The sequence below is a fragment of the Drosophila novamexicana genome, unplaced genomic scaffold, assembly GCF_003285875.2.
Source record: "Drosophila novamexicana strain 15010-1031.04,08,12 unplaced genomic scaffold, DnovRS2.1 tig00000462-arrow-pilon, whole genome shotgun sequence".
NCBI classification, from domain to species: Eukaryota; Metazoa; Arthropoda; class Insecta; order Diptera; family Drosophilidae; genus Drosophila; species Drosophila novamexicana.
Genome location: NW_020824806.1, coordinates 4027657 through 4051747, shown reverse-complemented (window position 1 = coordinate 4051747; position 24091 = coordinate 4027657). Strand labels below are relative to the sequence as shown.

Sequence of the window (24091 nt, the reverse complement as noted above, 5' to 3'; positions counted from 1 at the left end):
CTAGTTCACGTTACTTGCGCTTCTTCAAGCACATATTTGGCGGCTCAGAAGTTTTTTTTATTATCAGCTCGAGCTGCAGCAAAAGTGCAAAGCCAGCTTATCGCGCAACGGGTAAGTACGTGGGCGTTGACATGCCCAGCCAACTGATTACCAATCAATTTTCCACAATTGTAGTCCCAGCACACGAAACAATGAAAAGCGCAATTCATTGCGTGATTTTAATTATCGCAACAGCTGCGGCTGTGCTTGCCGCAGATCGGGCGTATGGGCGCAGCTTTGTGAATCCGTATCCGCGCTATGCGTACTTTAACGACGGCGTCGATCCGGGCCAGCCGCTCTTCCTCACCCCGCTGATCCACGACGACAAGCTGCCCAGGGAGCAGGTGCGTCAATTGGCGCGTGTTAATGGCAGCCAGTTTCATGGCGTGGAGAGCTATTCGGGCTATCTGACCGTGGACCAGGGCTACAATTCGAACATGTTCTTTTGGTATTTCCCGAGTGAGACGGATGCGGCTTATGCGCCCGTTGTGCTGTGGCTGCAGGGCGGACCCGGCGCCTCGTCGCTGTTCGGCTTGTTCACAGAGAACGGTCCGTTCCAGCTGGACAAGCAGGGCAAGCTGCAGAAGCGCAATTACACCTGGAGCAAGACGCACAATTTGATCTACATTGACAATCCCGTCGGCACCGGCTTCAGCTTTACCGAACACGATGAGGGCTATGCGCGCAACGAGAAGGATGTGGGCCGCAATCTGCACGAGGCTGTGATGCAGCTGTACGAGCTGTTCGAGTGGAGCAGCAACGCGGGCTTTTGGGTGACGGGCGAATCGTATGCCGGCAAATATGTGCCCGCCCTGGCCTATCATATACACAAGGTGCAGAATTCGGTTGAGGCGCGTGTCCATATTCCGCTCAAGGGCGTGGCCATTGGCAACGGCCTGTCCGATCCGCTGCACCAGCTCAAGTACGGCGACTATCTCTACCAGCTGGGCCTGATCGACGACAACGGCCTGTTGCAGTTTCACGACGCTGAGAAAAAGGGCGCCGAGTGCATCGAGAAGCGGGACATGAACTGCGCCTTCGATGTCTTCGATTCGCTCATTAACGGCGACATGACCAACGGCTCCATCTTCAGCAACCTGACCGGCTACAGCTGGTATTACAACTATCTGCTTACGCATCCGGATGGCTCGGAGGCCAAGCTGGGTGACTTTCTGCAGGCAGGCGCCACACGTCGCTCCATTCACGTGGGCAACATGACATTCCACGATCTGGACAAGGAGAACAAGGTGGAAATACATCTGAAGCAGGATGTCATGGACAGTGTCGCGCCCTGGATAGCCGAGCTCCTGAACGACTACACTGTGTGCATCTACAGCGGCCAATTGGACATTATTGTGGCCTATCCCTTGACCCGCAACTATCTGCAGAAACTCAAGTTCAGGGATGCAGCCAAATATAAGATCGCACCCCGTGAAATCTGGCGCATCGATGGCGAGGTGGCCGGCTATGTGAAGCATGCCGGGCATCTGGTCGAGATAATGGTTCGCAATGCCGGTCACATGGCGCCGCACGATCAGCCCAAATGGCTCTACGCGATGATCGATCATCTCACTCACTACAAGCATTAAAATGTTGATAGCTTCTTGAGTGCAGCTAAAAAAGAGCTTTAAATTTTTAAATTCAATTACGAATGTAAATTTGAGATCGTCTATTGTACTTAAGCTTAAATCAAATGCAAATTGGATATTAAAGAAGTATAAAATAGAACAAAATGTAATAATATAAATAGAAACAGGGGCTTTCCCGGGTAATATTTTATAAACATATTATTTTCGTACAAATTTCGCGCGCTTTTCCTAACTTACCTCATTGACAGGGTGACCATATTGCAAACTTTGCAAACAGCTGTTAGAGTAACCAACATTGCGCTTAATTATTGCCATATTTAGTTCACTCTGGTCACCTTAATTTGTTTTGTTTACGTTTTGTCGGCATTTCAGCGTATTTCACAACTAAAACTAAAATAAACCAAACATGTCGCAAACGGATTTGAGCAAAAGCATTGAGATCATAACCAAAACGGAGGAGCTGGCCGATAAGATTCTGGTCAACAAACAGGAGCTAACTGTAATGGACAAACGGCGCCAGCAAAACCGGGAAGCACTGCGCCTCATAGAAAAGTCTGAGGAACCAAAAGTTTGGATAACAATAGGCAGCATGTTGGTCAAAATGAAGCGTGAACGAGCCGTGGAGCTGCTCAAAAAAGGTAATTAATCATATACAGTTATACGTGCATGCATATATATGAGTTCCGATTTGCAGATCAGGAACAAATCAATCAGCAAATCAATGTGATATATTCCGATCAGAAGATTCTGGTAAACAAACATCGCGACGTCGAGTTCAAATCACCCTTCTCTGGCACCAATTTAAAGGCTCTGGATCGCGCAGAATTCGGTGCGTTAAAGGCCAATTTGCCCATGCTTTAATTAATACGAAAACAATGTGTAATTTAGTTATCAGTAAAATAAATAAGTCTCATGTGTTATTGCTCAGCGTCGATTTGAACGTTTTCCAACACCAACGTTAAGCTTTTTTGGCGTAAGAAAAAGCTCCCGACCTGGCAACTCTGGCAATCGTGGCTCTCCACGCTCACCATTTGTTGTTGCGCCTCGTAATCGCGGTGTCGTCTGGTTTTGCGTTGTCTCTGGTTGTTTCTGAATTCTGTGAAATTCAACTAACAAGCTAAACAAATTATTTAACGCAACTAAAAACCAATTGCGTCGCAACTTATCGCAGTGCTCGGGACAAGTGAACAGAAATTCCAAAATTTGGCAAATCATTTGTAACAGAAACGTGCGTTTACGTCGGGTTGCCAGAGTGTGTGCTGCTGCGACGAATTCCAGTGTGTGAGATTGTGTGTGTGGTGAATTTTGGCTCTCCCCCAACATTCCACCGCCATCCCCCCACCCTTAACGGCAGCGGCGTGCAAAAAGCAAAATTTTAGTGCAAATAAATTGCTTTGCTTATCTCGGCGCGCGCGCTCGCTTGATATGGCTAAGTGTGCGTGTGCGTATGCGAGTGTGTGTGTGTGTGTGTGTGTGCTGTGTGTAAGCTTGAGTGTTGTTAATTAATTTACAAAGCCGCCAGCGTCAGGCTCGAGTGTGCACTCTTGCAAATAACATATACAAATTTTGTGAGTTTGTTGATTTGGCAGCAAAAAAGAAAATGTTACGCGTGCTATAAACAAGCGCGACTACCCCCATTGTGACCAACGCGCGCGTTCCACTAAACAGAAAACAGCCAACAACAACAACAATAACAATAAACGCAGAAGGTGCTGGCGGTTCGTGTACTTGAAAACGAAAGTTCTTTTGCATGCAAACGGTTGCGCATAAAAAAAAACCATACACACACACACGCACGCCAACACATACACACTCACACAGACAGTGCTCGCAAATCGCAAAAAGAGAGAGATAGAGAGCGCAGCTGAGCACAGCAAAAGATAGAGAGGAGGCGCCGTGGCCACTTGGCCTTGAACTTGTGCGGCGCGGGAGCGCAGCGGTAAGTTGAAATTGCCTTGCTGCTTGTCGGCCTTTGGCTAGTTTTGTCTCCTTTGGTTCTGCTTCTTCTTCTTGTTCTGCTGCTGCTGGGTCTATTTTAAAATTGATTGCAGGCAATGCTGAGTTATTTTTATCGAGCCTTTATGGATATTAAGGCTGAGCCTAAACCGCTACCACTAACAGCCCTCTGCTTTGTGTGTGTGTGTGTGTGTGTGCTTTCTATGTGCAACTCTCCCCTCACCTACACACTGACTGTATTTTGTGTCTGTTGTGTGCTTGACCAGCGCAAACTGCTTTATCAGCAGCACGCTTGGCGCTGGTTAAAACTCGTCTATCCACTTTAATAGTTTTGTTTTGCATATTGGAAAAAGCCCAAGCTCTGTGCCTCTAGGGCTGTGTGCATGTCTGTGCTTGTGTGTTTGTGTACTTTGATTGCAGCATAGCCGCAGCGTAGCGCTCATCAAATCAAGTGACGAGCAGCCCGACCCCCCTCTGGGCTCGCACATTATACAGCAAAGAGCAGCCGGATAGCGGCAACTGATAGCAGAAGAGAGCGCGAATCATTGCCTAAACGTGGTGGATCAATGACACTTCCCCACATGCTGTGCTCTCTTGAGCGGCGCTCATTTGTGACAGGAAGAGAGGCGCAGCAAGTGGGCTGCTGATCAGAACAGATACATTGTTGCTGTAGAACAGTTTTATATATGCTACTTTTTGTAGGCTTCTCTTTCAAGCTGAGCATCGGCTGGGTCCGGCTGTTGCCTGTGCGTGTTGTAAACTGACGTTTAATTCGCTCTCAGGGCCAGTGTGTGCACTCCTGATTAATCACACACACACACACACAGACTGTATGCATGCATGTGTGCGCTCAGTATACCACTTACATGGGCAATTGAATAGTTACCTCACATGAGTGAATAAAACCCAAACGGTAATATTATTTAGAGTATGTACACACTCACACACATACACATGCAGCGATAATGTAACAGTTAAATTATAACTTTGTGCTGGAATCTTTTCAACACTGTTGTTGTTTTTGACTACTCGGGGTTTTTTTTTTCTATTATTATTATTTTAATTTATTCATTTGCACAGAAAAGTACACAAATTTTCCATATCATTAGCTTACACTGCACGATACGTTTAAGGGCCAATCAAATTAACAATTTTTTTTTTTTTTTTTTTTGACAGTGTTGTGAGAGTAATCAGAAGCTGTTGCGAGAAAAGCACAAATACCCTACACACACAAAGATAGGTGTATACATACATACATATGTATGTGTGCGTGTAAATAACTTGATGCAACTATTTAGTATTACTATTATACTACTATACTATTTGTATTACTCAGAGTTTAGCAATGAGGCTGAGCTAAGATCAACAATAAGCATAAGCTAAGATTATGTATGCATATCTTAAGTTCAAGGAAGTAAATATTAAGTTCTTAAATTTGTAATATTTATGTATTTCCTTGGCAAAGTTAAGTTTTTCTTTGCGACAAAAATCAATTGGAAATTAATAAGATTTATTCGTTATTTGTTAGGCAAAGTCTTTTACTTTTCGACTCAACTTTGATTGGGTTTTTTATTTCCGATATAAATCTTCTCTTTCACACCTTTGTCATCAAATGCTATGTTAATCTTTTCTAGCAAATAAACGCATATATTTATTTACTATTATTTGTTTTTGGCATCACAATTGTTAAATAGTTTTACAAGCAAAACGAGTTTTTCGCAGTACACGAAATAAACTCCGTTGTTGTTGTTGTTGTTCTTATTGTTCTGTCTTTATGTATGAGCTTTAATATAATTTGTAAAAATATGCGAATTAATGTTTGAAAACTTGTTTTCACACATGGATTTGGCTAAGAAAGAACGAAAAAAATAAAAAAGAAAAAATAATCAAATTGTATCTATTGTGAACGTCGTAGTGTTAAAAACGCAATATGAAGAGTAAGAGTAAGTCAATAAAAATGTTATTCACAAAATACCTTCTAGATAAACCACAAACTAGTTATTGATGCATTCCTGAGCGGACAGTTTCTATCGAAGAGTTGAATGATAGATAAAAAAGGAATATCGTTAGCAGAGCTTTCACGGTATTCATTGTTGTTGTTGTAACTGTTGTAAAAGATCTGCTTGGAATTTGCAATGTGGTTGGCTGTACATTGTAAATTGTAAAATACCTTCTAGATAAACCACAAACTAGTTATTGAGCGGACAGTTTCTATCGAAGAGTTGAATGATAGATAAAAAAGGAATATCGTTAACAGAGCTTTCACGGTATTCATTGTTGTTGTTGTTGTTGTAAAGGATCTGCTTGGAATTTGCAATGTGGTTGGCTGTACATTGTAAATTGTAAAATGTTGCCTGGCAGTCTGATTAATTATGGGTTGTCTCTTGTGTTCGCCTGTCGTTCAAAACTCAAACTAGACGTTGCAACGTCCGTCTGTCCGCCCGTCCGCCTGTCCGCCCGTCTGTCCGTCCGTCCGCCTGTTTATCTGAGCCGGTTGTGTGTGGCAGGCGCAGCAAGTGCAGCGCCGGTTTTCTGTTCGCGGGTTCCGCGTTGATTTGTATTTTATAATTTCAGGCACGTTGCACGATCATTTTCAAGTTGTTGTTGTTTGTGCTTTTCGCATTGATTTAGCTGCATACACTACATTCCCAATGGCTAACGAAAAATTTTCCATTTACTAAACACATGCACAGACACACGGACACAGTATATAGAGTGTACATATAGCTAACATCAATATGTAAAGCGAATTTATTAAATAATATTAATTCAATTTGAATCTCAAGCTGATTTACAGCTGATTGGCAGCGCTTGCCAAAGAGAGTAAACCAAAGAGAGAGCGAGGGAGAGTGAGAGCGAGAGAGAGCGGCATGAAAGGCAGACAAGCGGTCGGTCGCATTTGTTTAGCGTTCTTATATGCGTCAGCAGCAGCAGCAGCAGGCTGACGACTTGAGAAATTCAATAATAAAACGCAGAGCATGATAATATGTATGTGCACTCATACACATGTGCATACAGCAGTGTATTAAGTACAACATGTACAATTGTACAACATTAAACAACAACAACAACAGCAAAAAAAGCTCACCACGCGATGTTGATTAAAGAGCGCCGCAAAGACACACAAAACCGAATTGAGTTAGGAACAGGAGCAGCAGCCACTTGTTGATGCCCAAGAGAGAGAGAGAGAGAGAGAGCGCGCGCGCCTTAACAAAACTCACCATGGTAGCATCGATTGTGGTGTGATATTTGTGCCTACCCTTTTTGCTTCCCCTCTTTTGCAAACACACAAGCACACACACACGCATATCAAATATGTGTACACGCGGGCCTCTTTCATTGCCCCCAAAGGCTGTTCGTGCGCCTCCTTGCCAGCCCTTCCTTTTTCGTAAGCAGTTTTGCGCTGCTTCTGTATGTGTGTGTGTGTGTGTGAAACTTATCAAGGTCGTCGCTTGGCGTTGCCGCCGCCGTTTTTGCTGCTGTAAGCGGGTTTTTCTACTTACACACACACACACACACACACACATGCACTCGCTTGCTCAGCCCCCTTAGCGGTAGTCGCCTTCCATCCTTTTGCGCAAAAATTCTTTAGCTTTTATGTTATTGGGTTTCTTTTTGTTTTTTTTTTCTACTTCTTCTCTTACATGCCATAGCTTTGCCGTTGTTTCTTTTACTCCCCTTTGACCAGTGTGTGTTGTGTTGTTGTCTGTTTGAAGTGGCGTTTGTTGTTGTTGTTGTTGTTGTTGTTTTTGTTGGCATTATTGTTTTTATTGCTGCTGCCCTCTGCCGCTAGTTTTATTTTATTTACTCGGCATTGTCTGCTTGGGGCTCTTGGCTGCAACTCACCCCCCCCCCCCCCCCTCCCCCCACACATCCCTTTCCCAAATACTTGATCATGTTGCTCTTGCTCTTGTTAGCCAAATGTAAACATTGCCAAAATACCACTGAAATTTAACTTAATTGTTTGAAATTATTTTGTGGACTTAAAAAAGTTTTAGAAATTAAGGGGCTAAATTAAATATATATCATATGAAATAAAAGCCATTAGCGTTATGTGTGTTTTACTTTCTTTATTTAAGTAAGTCTGATTTGGCTTGGATCCTTAATCCTTAAGCTAGCTAAAAGATTCAGAGAACTAACCAAAGTTGAATTCTTCAGCGAAATTAAACTAAGCAAGAGTTATTTAGAATTTTAACCACTGTCGAACCTGTTCTAGTTCAGCAGCTCAAGACCACGCAGGACTATAAAATACCCTGTAGTTATGCTGAAAACTCGCTGCAGAAAAGCTTAAAGTGTTTTCCTAGTCAAGACATTTGTCGCTTTTAATGCCAAAGTCCAAATTAATGTAATTCTCACATTCTGTGAATAACAGACATTAGTTATGTTAAAGTAATGTTATATAATATTAACATTTATATATAACATTAACATAAACATGTAATTCGATTACATAAACAAAATGTAAATAACAGAGTCCGAGCATTAACATTATGTTGAGCTTTACAGCTCCAATCAACAGTTGCTTATTTAACATTAGAGAGAAGAGCATGTAAATGTTAAGTACTTAAGTAAAACCTCGCTCTAGGATTATCTACAGTATTTTGCCTGAACACAAAGCTATGACTGAATGTTGTATATTATTAAAAATAACAAGCCTAGAGTATTTTGAAGTATTGTTAATTGTTATAAACTCTAACATTTAACATTAACATAAACATGTAATTCGATTGATTAACATTATGCTAAGGTGTTATCAAGTGCTGCTTAATGTCATGCTGCTCCATTTAACAGCAGAGAGACGAGCACGTAAATGCTCTGTAATAAAGGGACCTATTTTATGCTCGGACTGAATGAGAGTTAGTTAAATTCTGCCTTAGCACCCACCTGACGCCAGAATTCGGTTCATCGTGCCCACTCGCAGTCTTTGCTTAGCTTTTTATAGGCGCATGCTGCTATTCCAGTATGCGCTGCTTTTCCAGCAGCTTTTTTTTTATTTGCTCAACGTGAACGCGTCGCCGTCGACGCGCTTCAACTTGCGGCTATTTTTAGCCTTTTCTAATGAGCGCTAGCTATTTTTAGAGTCCCGTGCGGCAGGCCAAGCCGCTTTGTAGCCCACAGCCTCAGTTGGTTATCTTGAAACTTGTCCGCTGTTACGTTTTTCTGCTTCTTCTTCTTCCCTTTTTTTTTGCAAGATCATTATCATTGGAGGCTCCTCAGCGCGATTGCAGTCTCGTTTCGGTTCGCTTTCGGGGCCCACAGGTAATTGTGTTTGGACGGCATTGGCCATTTGCCCAGCTGGAACGGGTTTTCAGTGGTTAAAATCGTAGGGTATGCGAACTAGTTGCCTAGACAATTATTACCTTCTCGTTTATTCTCTTTGAGGGCATTTATCATTTGCTGTGCTTTGGCGTTTGTGATTGAATGAAGTTCAACGATTCTCTGCTGTATCATTTCTATATATGATAACTAATTCGTGTAGGTCATTTACATTTTCACACTGGCCGAATTTGGCTGTAAAATGTGTGTTGTTCCACTTGTGGCATTGATTGCCAAAATATCATAATGATGGCTGTGAAAGTTTCAAATGGTTCATTAAGCTGCTTATATATTTAATTCCATGTATTGAGAGACATACAATTTTTTTTGGCCATCACCCTGCTGAGGGCTTTCAATGGGGCATATTAGCTAGCGGTAGCTGGCGAAATGCTCTTGAGAGAATGCTTAAAGATAAAAGCCTCAGAAGAGAAAAGAGAAAGGAACAGAGAAAGATGACAAGTTTGCTCCTTTTGGAAATAGCTTTAAAATTTAACTGTCACGTCTTAACATCAGCTCTTTAACAGCGTCACGTTAACAGTTACCGTTTAACATTTGCTTAATGCCAGCCTTTTGTTGATGCTGTTGTTTGTTGTGTAAAAAAACAATGTGTAATAGGTATATTCTAGTCAAGCAATTCTGAAAGCCTATTAATGGTTTCTAATGGGCATCTGAGACGGTGGTAAATGGAGAAATCCACTTGGGAAAGTGCCTAAAGATTTAGGCTGTTAAGTAAATCTTTACGCTAGAAACTTTCCTCAATTTAAAAAATAGTTGTAAAATACAAAATTCCTTTTAAATATTGCTCCAAAAACTCAATAGAACATAGAACATGTAGTTAACTTACGTTAACTACAGCTAACAGTCTTATCTTAACATAACATGTCTTTAACATCTCTTTAACAGCGTCACGTTAACAGCGTTGCCTTTGACATATGATTTGAGTGTTTTCAGCCTCTTCTGATGTTCTTGCTTGTTGTAATGTTGTAATGTGTAATAGGTATATTCTCGTCTATCAATTCTCATAACTAAGCCTTGGATTTGGTCTCATTTAATTTGAAATGTAATTTTAACGAATGGTAACAGGATATTTGTTTGTGGTTACCGAAAATAAAAAAAAGACATTCACCAACGCGAAGCAGACATTGATCGAATGCCATATGCTTGCAATGGTCAATTGGTCAACTGTTTAATGCTTCAGCCTTCAAATCCCTCGACAATGTTTAAAAATAATCCAGCTATGTGTAATAATAGCGCACGTAATGGGCAAAGGTAAACTGAATAAGACGTGGAGAGCCAGGCGGAGGCGCCGTGAGAGTGCGTCAGGTGTGCGTAACGCCCACAAAGAATGCCACATGTCCCCCTCCAGCCAGCCCGTCTCCCTGCCTGCCACTTTCAGGCGCATTGCTCATACGCAACGTTGGCCCGTTCGTGACTTTGAAATGCGGTTTAACGTGCAATGCGTACAAGGCATTTCTTTTTGTTGTTAACAACTTTTTTCTTTTCTTTTGTTAATTCTTTTTGCTTGGCTTTGTTTTACCTGGCTGCAGCTTTGCAAAGTCAACTAATTAAATTTGAAAGTTGTGAACAACTTGTAATTAGTTAAAGCAATGCTTAAGCAATTCTGATTCCTCAGCTTGGCACTTGTCAATTTAATTGTTGCGCAAATCATTTCAATGCGATTCTTGAGCCTTTTGTGGCACAAAACACTTGATCAAAATCGAATTATCATCTGGCCAAAATGTATTCAATACTCTTGTGCTTAATAAGCATTTTGTACAACGCCATTTACCAAGAGCATGGCCTAGAGTGCTTAGTATGGCTGACCAAGAGCTACCCTGTACTGTATATATCTATAGAATATTCATTAATTATATATATATATATTTATATCCAAGAGATGCCCTGTACTTTATGTTCTATATAATATCCGTATAATTTGTATCTAAGAGATACAGGGTATCTGTACAATCTATATCCATCTTTAGTCTCTGAGACTTATAGGGCATACATGGACTCGACTCTCGAAAAAAAAAAACGATTTACTTTCAGTTTTCAAAATGCATACGCCAAACTACCTAGTGCCTTATCATACCCGCTTACCATCTTTACAGGGTATTTGACTGGCAAAAAATAGTTGTTGCTGCGACAAGATCGTTGCCGTTGGCCAAAATAAACACACAGTTTTTTTTTAGCGTCTAATACATATAAATTTAATAAAATAAATATTTGCCGTGCAAAATGTTGTGTTTGTGTGTGTGTGTGTGTGTTGAGATTCATGATTTTTAATAATTTTCTGTGTGTATATGCATAAATTATTAATCAGCAAAAGCAACAACTACATCTTGTTGTTGCTCTCGAGTTGCCTTCAGATCATTAGAGCCCAAAAAACTGTAGAAACATAGAAATCTGTGCCCAACAATTTCCAGACGTGGACCCACTCGATTTAATTGCTTTCATTGACCAAATCAACACATTTGAAACGAAGTCTCTGGACAAAAAACTAAACTAAAGAGAAGATATACAAAAGGCAATCAAGTTAAACTATGCGTGCCAATGTATAGAGTATATACAGTGGACACTCAGTAAGAGGAAATGTGCAGAGTCTGGAGTGTGTAAAGAATCAAGTTTAGTTATATTTAGCTATTTGCTGAGCTGCACACGAGAAATACCTAAAACTTAGTATTAAGTGAATGGCTTTTGGTTCAACAAGATATCTCAAGTAAAACGTTTACGAATGAGGCAAAGAGGAATAGCAAAAACTTTTGTTAAGCAACATTTGCGCGCTTGTCGCTTATTTTCTAATAGATAAAAAGTTTATCTATCTAGTTTATCTGCTTATTTAAAGTGTACTCTTATTTATCTGTATGTTCAGATAGATCCCAAGGTCAAAATTTCCCACCCCCAAAAACTTGGTCAAATCTCATCCGATTTTCACGAGCTTTGTCTCTTTGTTCATATTTTGGCATCTAAATCTGGCAACCTTCTTTTTAGTCGAACTTCATGTGAAAATGCTACCCTCAAATATCCTAGATAGTATATATAGAGATATAGGTTGATATTTCCTACCTATATATAGAGAGAGGTTGATATTTCCCACCCCCAAAACTCGGTCAAATCTTATCCGATTTTAACGAGGTTTGTCTCCTTGTTCATGGTTCGGTCTCTAAATCAATTTGGCAGCTAAGTCTGGCTATATTATTCGTATATATATATCTAACTTTTAAAAAACTTATTAAACAATTGTTAACGATTTGCAGCTGTTTAAATAAAATGTTATTTATTATTTCACTTTGTGATCAAAAAATACAAACATGTTGACAATAAATAATTATTATTATATAGTACTATATATATATATGCAAGAAATCAACATATGTTTGAGCATATTAATACATAGATGAAGGCATATTTCCAGATTCAACTTAGTGATATTTTTTGGCTAAACGAATATTAACTAAGTTTTTCTACAAACCAAAAACAAAGAACTCGCAAAAACTGAAATCATTTATCTTAAGCTCTTCTAAAATGTATTAACTTCACAATTTCTTCAGATATTTCATTCTTTCATGTCGATTGCTGAGCATAGACGAGGAGGAGGGGGAGGGGAAAGGGGATCCACTCTAAATGATTCTATGCACAGAATTTGGGCATCTTCAGCGATCATCAAAGTGCCACTCGAGAATATTGTTTAAACAAATTCCCGTGCTTGACAGCGCGTTTGCCCGGCTTCAAATGCCCGGCCAGGTGATTAACTTGCCAGGTGTCAACTTGTAGCCAAAGTCAAAGAAACAAAAAGTAAAAAGAGACAAAAAAAAATGATATATGTTTTTTTCAAATGCCTGCGAAAGTTTTATGCCACAAAACTGAACAGCAAATCAAATGTTACGCACAAAAAACAAAAAAACAAAAAAAAAACAGCAACAATAAAGTGTGAAAAAAACAATATGAGAATCCAATCAGAAGTCGCGAGTTGATAAAGCAGCTAAGGAAATAAATCAATAACGAACAAATTATTAGACTCGACAGTTAAGCAAAGCGCGGCGCGTGTGTGTGTCTGTGTGAGTCGCTCTCTGTGTGTGTGTGCGTGTGCGTGTGTATGATTTTGCGGTTTGAGTTTTTTCCGCTTGTTTTGTTGCTGCTTGTATATTATTATTATTATTTTTTTTTAAATTTTTTTTTTGGCAACTTAAACATTGGTTCAATCGGCAACCGGTTCTCAAGAGATTTCACGCGTTTCCAGCCGCCAAATGAAGCGTCAATTAAAATTTAATGAGTGTTGTTGGTGCTGGTAGAGTGCAACACACACACACACACATACATGTTTAGCTTATGCCATGTTTGGGCACGTGTTCGCATTTATGCCAAGGAACTGCCCCCCCCCCTCAATAAAAAGCCCTGCCAAGCCGAATCACTTGAAATAAAAGTAAACAAAACACAAAAAGCCAAAACAAAAGCGCGAGAATAAATCACGAGCCAATCAAAGAGGCTGGCCACATCAGTATTTCAAGTATTTCCGAACCTAACGCACACACACACTTACGGCCACACATGCCCGCCACCCACCCGCTGTTGGAGCATGGTAACGATCGTGCGTTTAACTGTTAACAAATCGTGCATACGCTGATGTCATACATGCTTGGCGCGCTCTCTCTCTCTCGCGCCTGCTCTCTTGCGCTCTGCACGCTCACCACGTCGCTCTCATGCGCTGTTATCGCGCTGCGCTGCGTCTGGTTTGATTTCTGCTGCTTCGTTGTTGCTGTTGTTGTTGCTGTTATTGTGATGTCATTTATGCAGCCCAGCCAACGTTGCAGAAAGCTGCTCTCGCGCTCTCATTTAGTTGTTGTGCTCACTTGTAGCTTTACGCTTTATTCTAATTGTATTCCGGCTCGCGCAGGCAAACAAATCTTTGTATATACGCGCGCGCGTGTGTGTGTGTGTGTGTTTTTTTTGTGTGCTTTTTTTTTCAGTTGAACTCACAATTTGTTGACTTTTCGCCGCTTTGGTGTTTATCACATGCGTGTGTGTGTGTGTACGAGTTTCGTTTTGTTGTTGTTGTAGCTTGCTTTTGCGCTTCTGATTCGCCACTTGCAATAAATACCAATTTACAGCATTTCGTATGTTTACACGTGACTTTAGTTAAGTTGTTTTTGTTGCCACGAGCATGTGTAGCATAAAGAGCGCACAACAACAACAACAACAACAATGGGTGACATTTATCTGAGCGCTTTGCCTATTTGTTGAGCTGATTAAACGACTTTGCGCCTTTTGTTGTTTGTTTTAATTGTTTGTTTATTTCTGTATGTGTGTGTGTGTGTGTGTGTGTGTAACACTTGTGATTGTTGCATGTAGATTTGTCAACACACATATAATTGCTGAGCTTTGCAGCAGTTGCGCACGTGATGTCAATAAATTGTGCATATTAATAATAAGCAAATTCAACTCAAATATTACGTATACAGCGTGTTGTACACGCATTTGCAGTTCTGCTTCCAATCAGAATCCAACTAATGCCCAAACTGTTCTTATCGGTCTTCTTATCAGCATTGTTGCATTTAATTCAAGCAAATTGCATTTCTGTCAAATTTTAGTGCACATTTTTATGGCGTGAATTGATTTGTTTCAGCCAAAAAAAGTCTAGCGATAAATTGCTTTTTACTACCTGTTTGCAAGGCTAGTAAAACTTTTAACGACTTTCCTAATATATCATTAACTTGGCCCAGATCACGAGCGCTTTTTGTTAGCATATAAAATGCTAAGAGCTTGTTTTTTCATATTTGTATAGTAAGAGTTATGTTCACATTGTCAATATGTTTCGAATGATATATAATATTCGACAATACCTGCATGTCACCTGTGCACTGAGACAAATAATCGCATTTTCTTATACAATTTCCTTCACGTTTCGCATAAACTAATTAGAACACAAACAAACAAAAAGTGGATACCGCTAAACGCTTTAGTTTTAGTTATTATTCAAGTGCATGTAAATACTAAAAAGAATTTCTCGCAGAAATATATATGTAACAGGCACTAGGCATACGACCCATTGAAAGCGGGATCACTTAATTTGGTTTGTATTCAGTCGAAAATCCCATTTAGTTTCCTCTATTATACACATTCAGAAAAGTTGTTCCAATTAGATAAAAACTTATTCCATAAACACAGGCATACACAAACATTTTGTTATACCTTTAAATAGGGCATCTACTAGTCGTATACTCTCCATTGCTCCCATTTCGCAGTGCATTGTTTACCTTTGGGCTTTACTCAACCAATCGTCTCGCATACACAAACACAACACACGGACACAAGTGTGAAATTCACCTTCCCACCACACGCTTGGACTATTGCAAGCGCTGACCGTTACGCCTTCGCACGCCTACATTACGCAAAAACGACGTGCGCCAACGCAAGCGCCCGCCGCTTGCCACATTTATCGCAAATTTGCAGCTTTGTCGCACGATTCGCATAAGCGTCGGCGTCAGCGACGACGTCGGCGCCGGCGTCAGTGTCGACGTCAAGGACAGCGTTGTGGCCCTCTTCGCATTGCATTGAACTTGAACGAGGGTTGGCTGGCGCACTGGTGAAATTGCAATTGCTGACGCTAGGGGGCGTGTTTATATTCCAGTTCGCACTCACAGCTCAATGCGTGTGCAGCAGCCACACTCACTCAAGGCTCAATGCGACACTCACTCAATTTCCGAGTTGAGTTTTAAACGCCTCCGGGCTATGCAGCGGAATTTTCAATTAGCTGTCGCGGCTTTTTGGGACTTTCCCATACCACCACGCCCGCTGAACGGAGTGCATAAATTATTTGCTTAACATTTGAATATTGCATGCAAAATGGCTGCTCGGCGTCGCCCGCTGACGTCAGCGCAGCAACAACATGCAATGCGGAAATGCTTTCAACTTTAAACTTTGACGCTAAAATTAGCTCAAACTAAAAAAAGCAGCTGCAAAATAAACACAAATTCTGTTTGCCGCTGTTGACTTTTGGCTTTGCTGCAAATGTGTTGCATACTTTGTGGCGTTTGCTTTGGCTTTGTTGCTGTCTGTCAAAATTTAGCGCCTGCCGCTAATCAAAATATGCGAAAGCTGCGCGGTGTGTGTGTGTGTGTGTGTGCGTGTGTGTGTTTCCGTGTCTTGTTGTGTGTTTGGCTTTATGTTTTGCGACCATTTCCGGCGACATTTTCAACTCGATTAGAAATGCAAATGGCATTCGCCTGACAGTTGTACGTGGAGGCAATGCAGCGGGACGCATGGCTTATCAATTACAGGCTACAGGCACAGTGCCAAAGTCGCAGACAGGTTCACAGTCAACGCCACACACTTGCCACAACTCGTTGCGGCTGTGCATTTCAAGGACATGTACAGGAAAATGCATATGAATATATGCACTTGGCATTTAATATGCAATGCGAGGGCTGTTCAAAACATATTCAACACAACAAAGAGTGGCTGCTCTTAATGTTGAATTTAATTCTGTTGATAACTAATTCTCTCTTTATCTAAATGCTTTTGATCCCGTTATGTGTGTGAAGTGTAGGCTGCAATTGCGAGTGTCAATTCATTTGGTTACATCGCTGCACGCCATTGGTCGCATTGCTTTTGATCCCGTTATCTTAGCTGAGAGCGCAGCGCAGTGAGCAGCAGCTCCATGCTCTTTGTCGGCTGAGCGTGGGCGCCAGCTTAATGGTGAAATTTAGTCAGTGCGCGTCTGTCCTATTGATCGGTCGTGTCCTCTGCGCGCGCATATTAAATTGTTAGCTGGCAAAACTAGTTAATTAAATGCTGTTTAAAAGCTATTCAAATGAGCTGTGTGTAATATTAAACTGCATTAGATACATGAGTGACATGTGTATATTTGGGTAATGTCTAAATACGTGTAGTTAAATATGTGTAGTTGGGCAGCAAATTGGCGCGCAGTTCAGCGCAATTCACCTCCAGCAAAAGAGCGGGGGAGAGAGAGAGAGGTAGAGTTGTGTGTGCGTACGTAAGAGCAGCTTTGCTTAAGTAGGTAAGCGCGCTCTTACATTTATATACATATAAACTAACTGTACTACACTTCGGTTATTTTTTTGGTCCCTTTCCATTTCCCCTTTTATAAGCATGCTTGGGATATTTCTGATTTCTTAACGAAATTTGTTCCTTTGTTAATATAAAGTGCATATTTGAATACTTTTTCGTTTAGCTAAGTATTTGAGTGCCCCTCGTTTAGTTTTTCTCCTTAGCCCGCGCCCATGCCAAGTAGAAGAAAAAGCGAAAGCGAAACTGAAGTTTTGCCATTTGGTTTTGCGACGCAGCTGACCAAAGTCACGAAGTGAATGGGCTTGGGTTGGGTTGGGCTCTGTGTCGCTTAGAACCTGCATTTGCATACCAACTTCTTGTTATTGTTGTTGTTATCTGTCGCAGCGGAAATGCAATGCGGCGCTGTTTGCCTGCTTCTGTGGTAGTTTCTTGCCACACTCGCAACTTGCCACATGCCACATGCAGCTCCGGCAACTGGCGAAACGTAGCTCTTGTGTGATTGACACCGCGTTGCACGCAGCTTGCATTTTGATAGCCAACGCCCCAACCCCTCCCCTTCTTCTCTCCTTGCAAATGGCAAACAAATTGGTATCTATCATAACATTTATTTGGCTTTATTTGGCGCTGTGAGCCGCGAGCACATAAAACTAAATTGCATTTTCTTTGATTTTCGCGTATTTTTCTATTTGTCTTTATACATTTTGCATAACTATGTGTGTGTGTGTGTGTGTGTGTGTGTGTGTGTGTGCTGGGAAAATTCTTTTGCGTGCCTGGCACTTGTTGGAACTTGGTTGGGACTTTGCTTCGATTTACCTATCCAGGTGCTAATGGCTTGTTATAGCACATGTATAACATCCTTTCTGCATGTGTGTGTGTGTGTGTGTGTGTGAGTGTGTTTGTTGGGCGTGTATTTGTTAGTTATTGGTTTTTAATAGCGCGTGCATTTCGATGGCATATCATCAATAACAGGCACAGGGAATTCAAAAAAGTAAAGCAAAGCAAATATCAATATATTTATTAAATCCGTGTGCATGTCAGCGCAGATAGAAACATATATATGCATATGTATATATGCATGTTCATATTTGGGTTAAGATTACGCCTTATCTAACAACTTGACTGGAATTGCGCTTAATTCTAACTGTTTGCCAAAGTCGAACGTCAAGTAGAAATATTTTGGCCTAGTTTAAAGCAAACTTTTAATTTTATTTATTCACATTTGATTTGCAAGTCTAAAAAGTTGGGCAAAAAAATGTATGTTTGGACATAACGAAAAAACAGAGAGAGACACGGAAAGATAGAGAGGCAGAGAGAAAGACTGAAAGGGAAAGAGAGGGAGACAGAGAGATATAGAGAGATGGATAGAGAGTTAGATAGAGAGGTACAACTAGATAGATACAGAGATAGATAAAAATACAGAGAGATAAAGAGAAAGAAAGTGAGAGAAAGAGAGAGAAAGATAGAGACAGAGAGCGAGAGAAAAGGAGAGGGATAGAAATAGAGATAGAGATAGATATAGAGATATAGATAGAGATAGAGATAGAGATAGAGATAGAGATAAAAATAAAGATAAAGATAAAGATAAAGATAGAGATAGAAATAGAGATAGGTATAGAGATAGGTATAGAGATATATAGATAAATCCAGATAGATCGACATGTAGATAGATAGAGAGAATAAAGCAGAAAGGTAAGAGAGCGAAAGGGAGAGACTGTAAGACAGAGAGAGAAATATGAAGAAATAGCAAGAAGTCGAGCAACAGACTTTTAGACAGAGAACGTTGACAGGGAGAGGGCGACATAGAGAAACACAATTCTCAGATTCTATATATATATATTTTTGACTTCCAAGCAAATCTCGTAAACTCTCAACGGCTCCATTTTAGACCATAAAACATTTATTAAATTTCTAATTTAAAGAAACACAACATGTTATTCTCCAAATTAGTTTCGACCGCCCTCTGCTAAACAGGGTCTATTATTAAGCTCTCGCCAGCGCAGTTAATGATTACCTTAACAATTCAAGCTCATATTTAACATAATCTAAGTGAAAAGAAAAGAAAATACAAAGAAAACTCAATGATTTTCTAGTTTGAATAACACTTAAAACATATTTACTTTGATGTATGAGATGTAGAGCAGTCAGAGTTGAATGATTATTTGCTTTTGGCATAAAAATCTTTTTATAATATTTATAAGCTCATCTAATTTATAAATCTTTTCGCTTGCAGATTGATATTTAATGAAGAATTCCACAGACTGCAGCCGGAATATTGAAGGTGAGTTTCATTTCTCTTTTCATTTAAGATTTATGTGAGATGTCTGTTAGCATTATGTTAGATGTATGTTAGGTTTATGTTAGATGTATGTTAAGTGTATGTTAGATGTATGTTACATGTATGTTAGATGTACATATGTTAGAAGTATGTTAGATGTATGTTACATGTATGTTAGTTGTATGTTAGATGTACATATGTAAGATGTATGTTAGAGGTATATTAGATGTATGATAGATGAATGTTAACTGCAAGTTAGATGCATGTTAGATGTATGTTAGATGTCTGTTAGATGTACCGCATAAAGTGTTAAGCTGCCTCAATATATAGGTCTACTTTAAATATAGCTGCACAATTATATTAATTTTTTGCTGTAGGATTCTGGATCTTTTACGGGTTTCCTTTATGTGTTACACATTTTCTGACAAAATACCATGTAATACCCTCTCAAGGGGTATACAATTAGTTCGAATAACTGTCCCATTTTGGGAGTCTCAGAATTGGAGACAGTTAAGCACATTATGCTGTACTTTTTTTTAATTATAATTACATTTAATATATAATTAAATTCTATTTATAGTTAAATACGTAGCTAGTTGAGTCTCGAGTGCTGTCTCGTAATTCCCAGCAAAATCGCAAACAAATCTAAATTATTGCATTAATTAAGCCTCAACTTTAGAATAATGTTCATTTCAATAATTAAGTCAGTTAGTTTTTAGGGTGTGAATGCGCAGCATTTCAAAAAGGTCTTTACGCCATTTTCTTGTTGTTGTTGTTGTTGTAGTTGTTCTAGTTGTTGTTGTTGGCCAACTTCCGGTTCAATAGGGCGGCAAGAGAATACACATTTATTCATTTAACGCCTCATTAATTCATCACTTTCAATAAAATTTTACGCTTACATACACACAACAGGTGTGCGTCTGTGTGTGTGTCTGTGTGTGCGCGAGTGTGCGAGCGTGTGTGTGTGTTGCGTTAGATATTAAGCGCAAGTTGTAACAGACAGAGGCGGGCTTTAGTCGCGCTCCATTAGAGGGCGAGCGTGTAATGTAATGCCCGCCCAGCTAAATCCTGACGGCCTTAATTAAGCGTGCAATACAGGTGTGTGTGTACAGGTGTGTGTGTGTGTATCTGATTGCGTGTAAAACTCATTGAGTTTCGCATTAGTGTATTAACTTTTATGCGCTTTGGCATTGCGGCCAAGTGTAGCATACGCCGAGGCGCAAAAGTTGCAGCTGACTTTGAGAAAAACACACAAAAAAAGTCGCAGAAAATGCGCATGAAAAACGGCATGAATTGTCAGGCATGTGCACGTGACACAAGCAACAATTTGGCTTATATAAGATAATTGCCTGCCTACGCAAAAGCTGGAACGGCAGGTGGCAAGGGGGGGGGGGAGGAGTGGTGAGAGAGAGGGAGGGGGAGGGAGTGAGAGAGACTGTGTGAGAGCGAGGCATTTCATTTTATTTCCGCACTTGACGCTGCGAAAAGGATTTTTGACAATAAACAGACGCATTTTTTGAATGCCCCGCAACACAAGACAACGCCCTCCCTCCCCTATACGCCCCCCCCCCCCCCCCCCCCCCCCCACACACACACACACACACACACACAGCAGCAGCAGCAGCATGCGGCCGTCCCGTTTAAAAATAACTCCTTGTTGGAAATTCCATAGAAATCGTGCATATTGAAAAATGTATGTAAAAATATTGATGTTTTTTTTTCATTTCACTTGCGTGCTAATTTTAAAAATTATACGAAGCACACACACACACATGCACAGACACACGCACACACATTTTTTTGGCAAGGCAAGTCTAAACAGAGACGCGCCACGCCCCGCACCGCCCTGCCCCCCGCCTACTGGTTCAAGTTAATTTAAATGCAACTTACGCGCAAAAGTCTGGCAAATTGTTATGAACTCTATGCCCAGTTTTGTGTGGCATTTATAAAAATATTTGCGATATATTATTTTATGAAAAAATCAACACACACGCCTCGCCCCCCCTTTGCTTCCATTTCCAAATGCAGCAACAGATGCTCGACAACAGATTTCCTTTCTTTTAGTTGAAGGAGATCCGCAGTCAAAGCAACAACACACACACACACACACACACACACACACACACAACACACAGACAAACACACTGAGACCAAGACGGCGTACCAAAATACTTATAAGAAAAACAAAGAAAACCAAAAATAATACGTAAAATTGCTTTAATTTTAAAATATATTTCAGTGTATGCGCCTGTATCTCCGTCTGTCTGTGTGTGCGTGTGTGTGTGCGTGTGTGTGTGTGTGCGTGCACGCGTCGGCCTTTCGATTTATTTCGAGCGATCGGCCAGAATTAAGAGCTTTATTAGCGCATCGGCCGAGCAATCAAACGCGTCGCATTCAATAAATTCGGCTAAAAGGAATTGTTTTCCATTTTGTATGCAATTCGTGTGTGTGTCCTTGTCTATGGCAGTTATCGGTTTTGTTAGTTATCGAAACGCATTCGGCATTAACTTGTTGTTGTTGTTGCTCTAAGCGTGCGTTGTGTACTGTGCTTTGGCTGGGAATATATTTGCATAGAAAAGAGTTGTGCTCAGCTCTGTTGCATTCATCGATAGGCAGTTGTTATCGATAACACGCCTAAAATGTTCAATGTCCAACTAAAATAATATATAGGCTGCTTTATATCGATCTGGTTTAGCGATCTTTTGGGGAATTCTTGAGAACAGTTGACTTTTCTAAAGTTACCTGCAACAATAATCGATATGCATCTATTGATAATGATAACAGTTATCCTAGTTGGGTCTTATCGATAATATTCTTTGAACAGCTCGCTGGCAAGCTTCGACAACTTAAGCCATATTAATTATCGATGTGTGTATGTCGATATATTTCAAATTATTTGTTATCGATATGCATATGTCGATATCTTGAAAAGTGTGTGTTTTCGATAACTTTAATAGTATTTGTCATCGATATGCATATTCCGATAACTTTAAAAGTATCTGTTATCGATATGCATATGTCGATATCTTGAAAAGTGTGTGTTATCGATAACTTTAATAGTATTTATGATCGATATGCATATCCCGATAACTTTAACAGTATCTGTTATCGATCAAGCGGCTTTGCAACTCTTTTCATCGATATCGATAGCACATGAAAAATGCCTAATTGGGCGTTTGCACTGGAAAACAATAGCTTCAATCATTCGATTGAAACATTTGTTGTTGCTGTATAAATTTAAGTAGATACTTGTATTTTTAGCCGGGCTTTTATTTAAAACGTGCCCGAAATAGTAATTGATTATTAAATGGCGCTGCTTCTTATAATCTCATTAGGGATTTCTTTCTCTTTTCTTTTTTGTTTTTTGTGCTCATTTTATGCAGATATTATTTTACTTGTAGGCTGTGAGGGTTTCCTTTGCTTTATTTCTATTTGATTTATTTAGCCAGCTTCTTCAGGCTGAAGCTTTGCGGATTTATTCAATCATTTCGCGTTTGGGTTGCGTTTTGGCTTTGCGACTCAGACTCCGAGTCAAGCCGCAAATCCTTTGTACAAACACACAACGCAAACAAAGACACACACACACATGCACAACAAACACACGCACACAACCAAAGAGAAAACGCATTTCGCCTGAAAATCCCATTAAAACGACTTTAAAAATGCTTAACTTAGGCAAAAGCCGAGCTAACACGCTCTTGTGGGCGGGCTGCGATGGTGGGTGGGGCGCGGGGGCGTGGTCTTGTCTCTGGCACCTGCATTTGCAATTGTTCGCTTTGGGACTTTGAAATTTGTTTCATTTTTCGTAAAGGTGCTTCTCTGGCCGCGTTCTGCGGAATTGTTGGTTATTTATTTTGGGTTACCTCTAAAATTAAAATGGCTCAAACACACAAGACCAACACACACACACACACACACACACGCGACGCCAACAACAACAACAACAACAACAAAAACAAAGCAAGAGCGAAACAAACGAACAAAAAAGCGTTTTTTATAGAACATTTATTTATAATTATACATTCTCGTTGTATATGCGATTTTGTGCGCCAGTAAAGTGAAGTGTAGGAAATATCGTGCACAGACATATTTTCATTTCGATCCCATTCAATCCGCAGTCGAATTCGTATCGATCCTCGTTCAATTGTTCGACACGCGTTCAATTCAATGCAAAATCAATTAATATAAATACAAATATTGTGATTAAAATACAAAATAAAATTGCAATTTTCAATTTGTTTTTAGCGTATTTCGCGCCGAAGGACGCGTATTTCCGGCTCTCTCTCCCACTCTCTCGCTCTCCTCGTCTGTTGTCTCTTTCGCGCGCGCCCTCTCTCCCTCTCTCTTTCGCACGCCCAGTTAAGTGTTAAAATTACCCAAATAGTAATTAACCACAATAATGTGCTCAATGTTATTAAATCAAATAAATTTCCCAATTTATGCTCAAGTGCTTTCAAGTGGGATCAAAACAAGAAGAAGAAAAAGAAAGGGCAAAGCAAAAGCAACGCCTTTTTTTCGCTGTGTTGAAAAGTGAAATTCTGTCAAAGCAATAAAATTTCCCAAAATAAAAGTCGAAACATCTGTTCTTTGTTGTTTGTTAACTTACGAAAAATCTCGCAAAAGTCTACAAAAACAACAACTACAACAACAGCAACAAATTTGTGCCTAACAGAATGTTAAGCAACATGCTGTTGCATGCAATGTTTCCAACGCATGTTGCCGGCCGCCAGATGGCGCGCGGCATTATCGCTGCGCACAGGTGGCGCCAAAAAAACAACACGATCAACAGCGCGTAAGCACAGCTAGATGGCGCCACGCCAGGCAAGTTTTTTTTGGTAATGAATTGTTTGTTATGCAAAAGAATTTTTATTGAACATACACAATCGAC

The 24091-nt window shown here is 40.3% G+C and overlaps 3 protein-coding genes across 5 annotated transcripts in view; all 3 read left to right on the top strand.

Annotated features, from left to right (window-relative positions):
- The first annotated feature begins 11 nt into the window (after positions 1–11).
- Positions 12–1760, top strand: LOC115760540 (venom serine carboxypeptidase). Of its 2 annotated transcripts, none has more exons than XM_030701924.1 (2): positions 12–111; positions 175–1760. In XM_030701924.1, the coding sequence occupies exon 2, from the start codon at positions 192–194 to the stop codon at positions 1626–1628; it is 1437 nt and encodes a 478-aa protein (XP_030557784.1). In that variant the 5' UTR covers positions 12–111; positions 175–191; the 3' UTR covers positions 1629–1760. The 2 variants fall into 2 exon arrangements, with proteins under 2 accessions (XP_030557784.1, XP_030557785.1); XM_030701925.1 differs by having other exon boundaries at positions 31–115.
- A 274-nt stretch (positions 1761–2034) lies between these two features.
- On the top strand, positions 2035–2536 carry LOC115760921. The gene is made up of 2 exons (XM_030702495.1): positions 2035–2266; positions 2323–2536. Exons 1-2 carry the CDS (start codon positions 2035–2037, stop codon positions 2487–2489), a joined length of 399 nt encoding a protein of 132 aa, XP_030558355.1. The 3' UTR covers positions 2490–2536.
- Positions 2537–2689: 153 nt separating this feature from the next.
- Positions 2690–24091, top strand: part of LOC115760972 (myocyte-specific enhancer factor 2-like) — a 58682-nt gene continuing 37280 nt past the window's right edge. For both annotated transcript variants that reach the window (XM_030702574.1, XM_030702573.1), the window contains exons 1-2: positions 2690–3567; positions 19159–19206. The gene's annotated coding sequence lies outside the window, so the exon portion shown is untranslated. The remainder of the gene's footprint in view (positions 3568–19158; positions 19207–24091) is intronic.

What these genes read in the sequence shown, in the direction of transcription:
- LOC115760921 (XM_030702495.1), top strand. Translation starts at nt 2,035, where the DNA reads ATGTCGCAAACGGATTTGAGCAAAAGCATTGAGATCATAACCAAAACG. An exon ending in CGTGGAGCTGCTCAAAAAAG is followed by an intron (nt 2,267 to 2,322) that starts GTAATTAATCAT and finishes TCCGATTTGCAG; the next exon opens with ATCAGGAACAAATCAATCAG.
- LOC115760540 (XM_030701924.1), top strand. Translation starts at nt 192, where the DNA reads ATGAAAAGCGCAATTCATTGCGTGATTTTAATTATCGCAACAGCTGCG.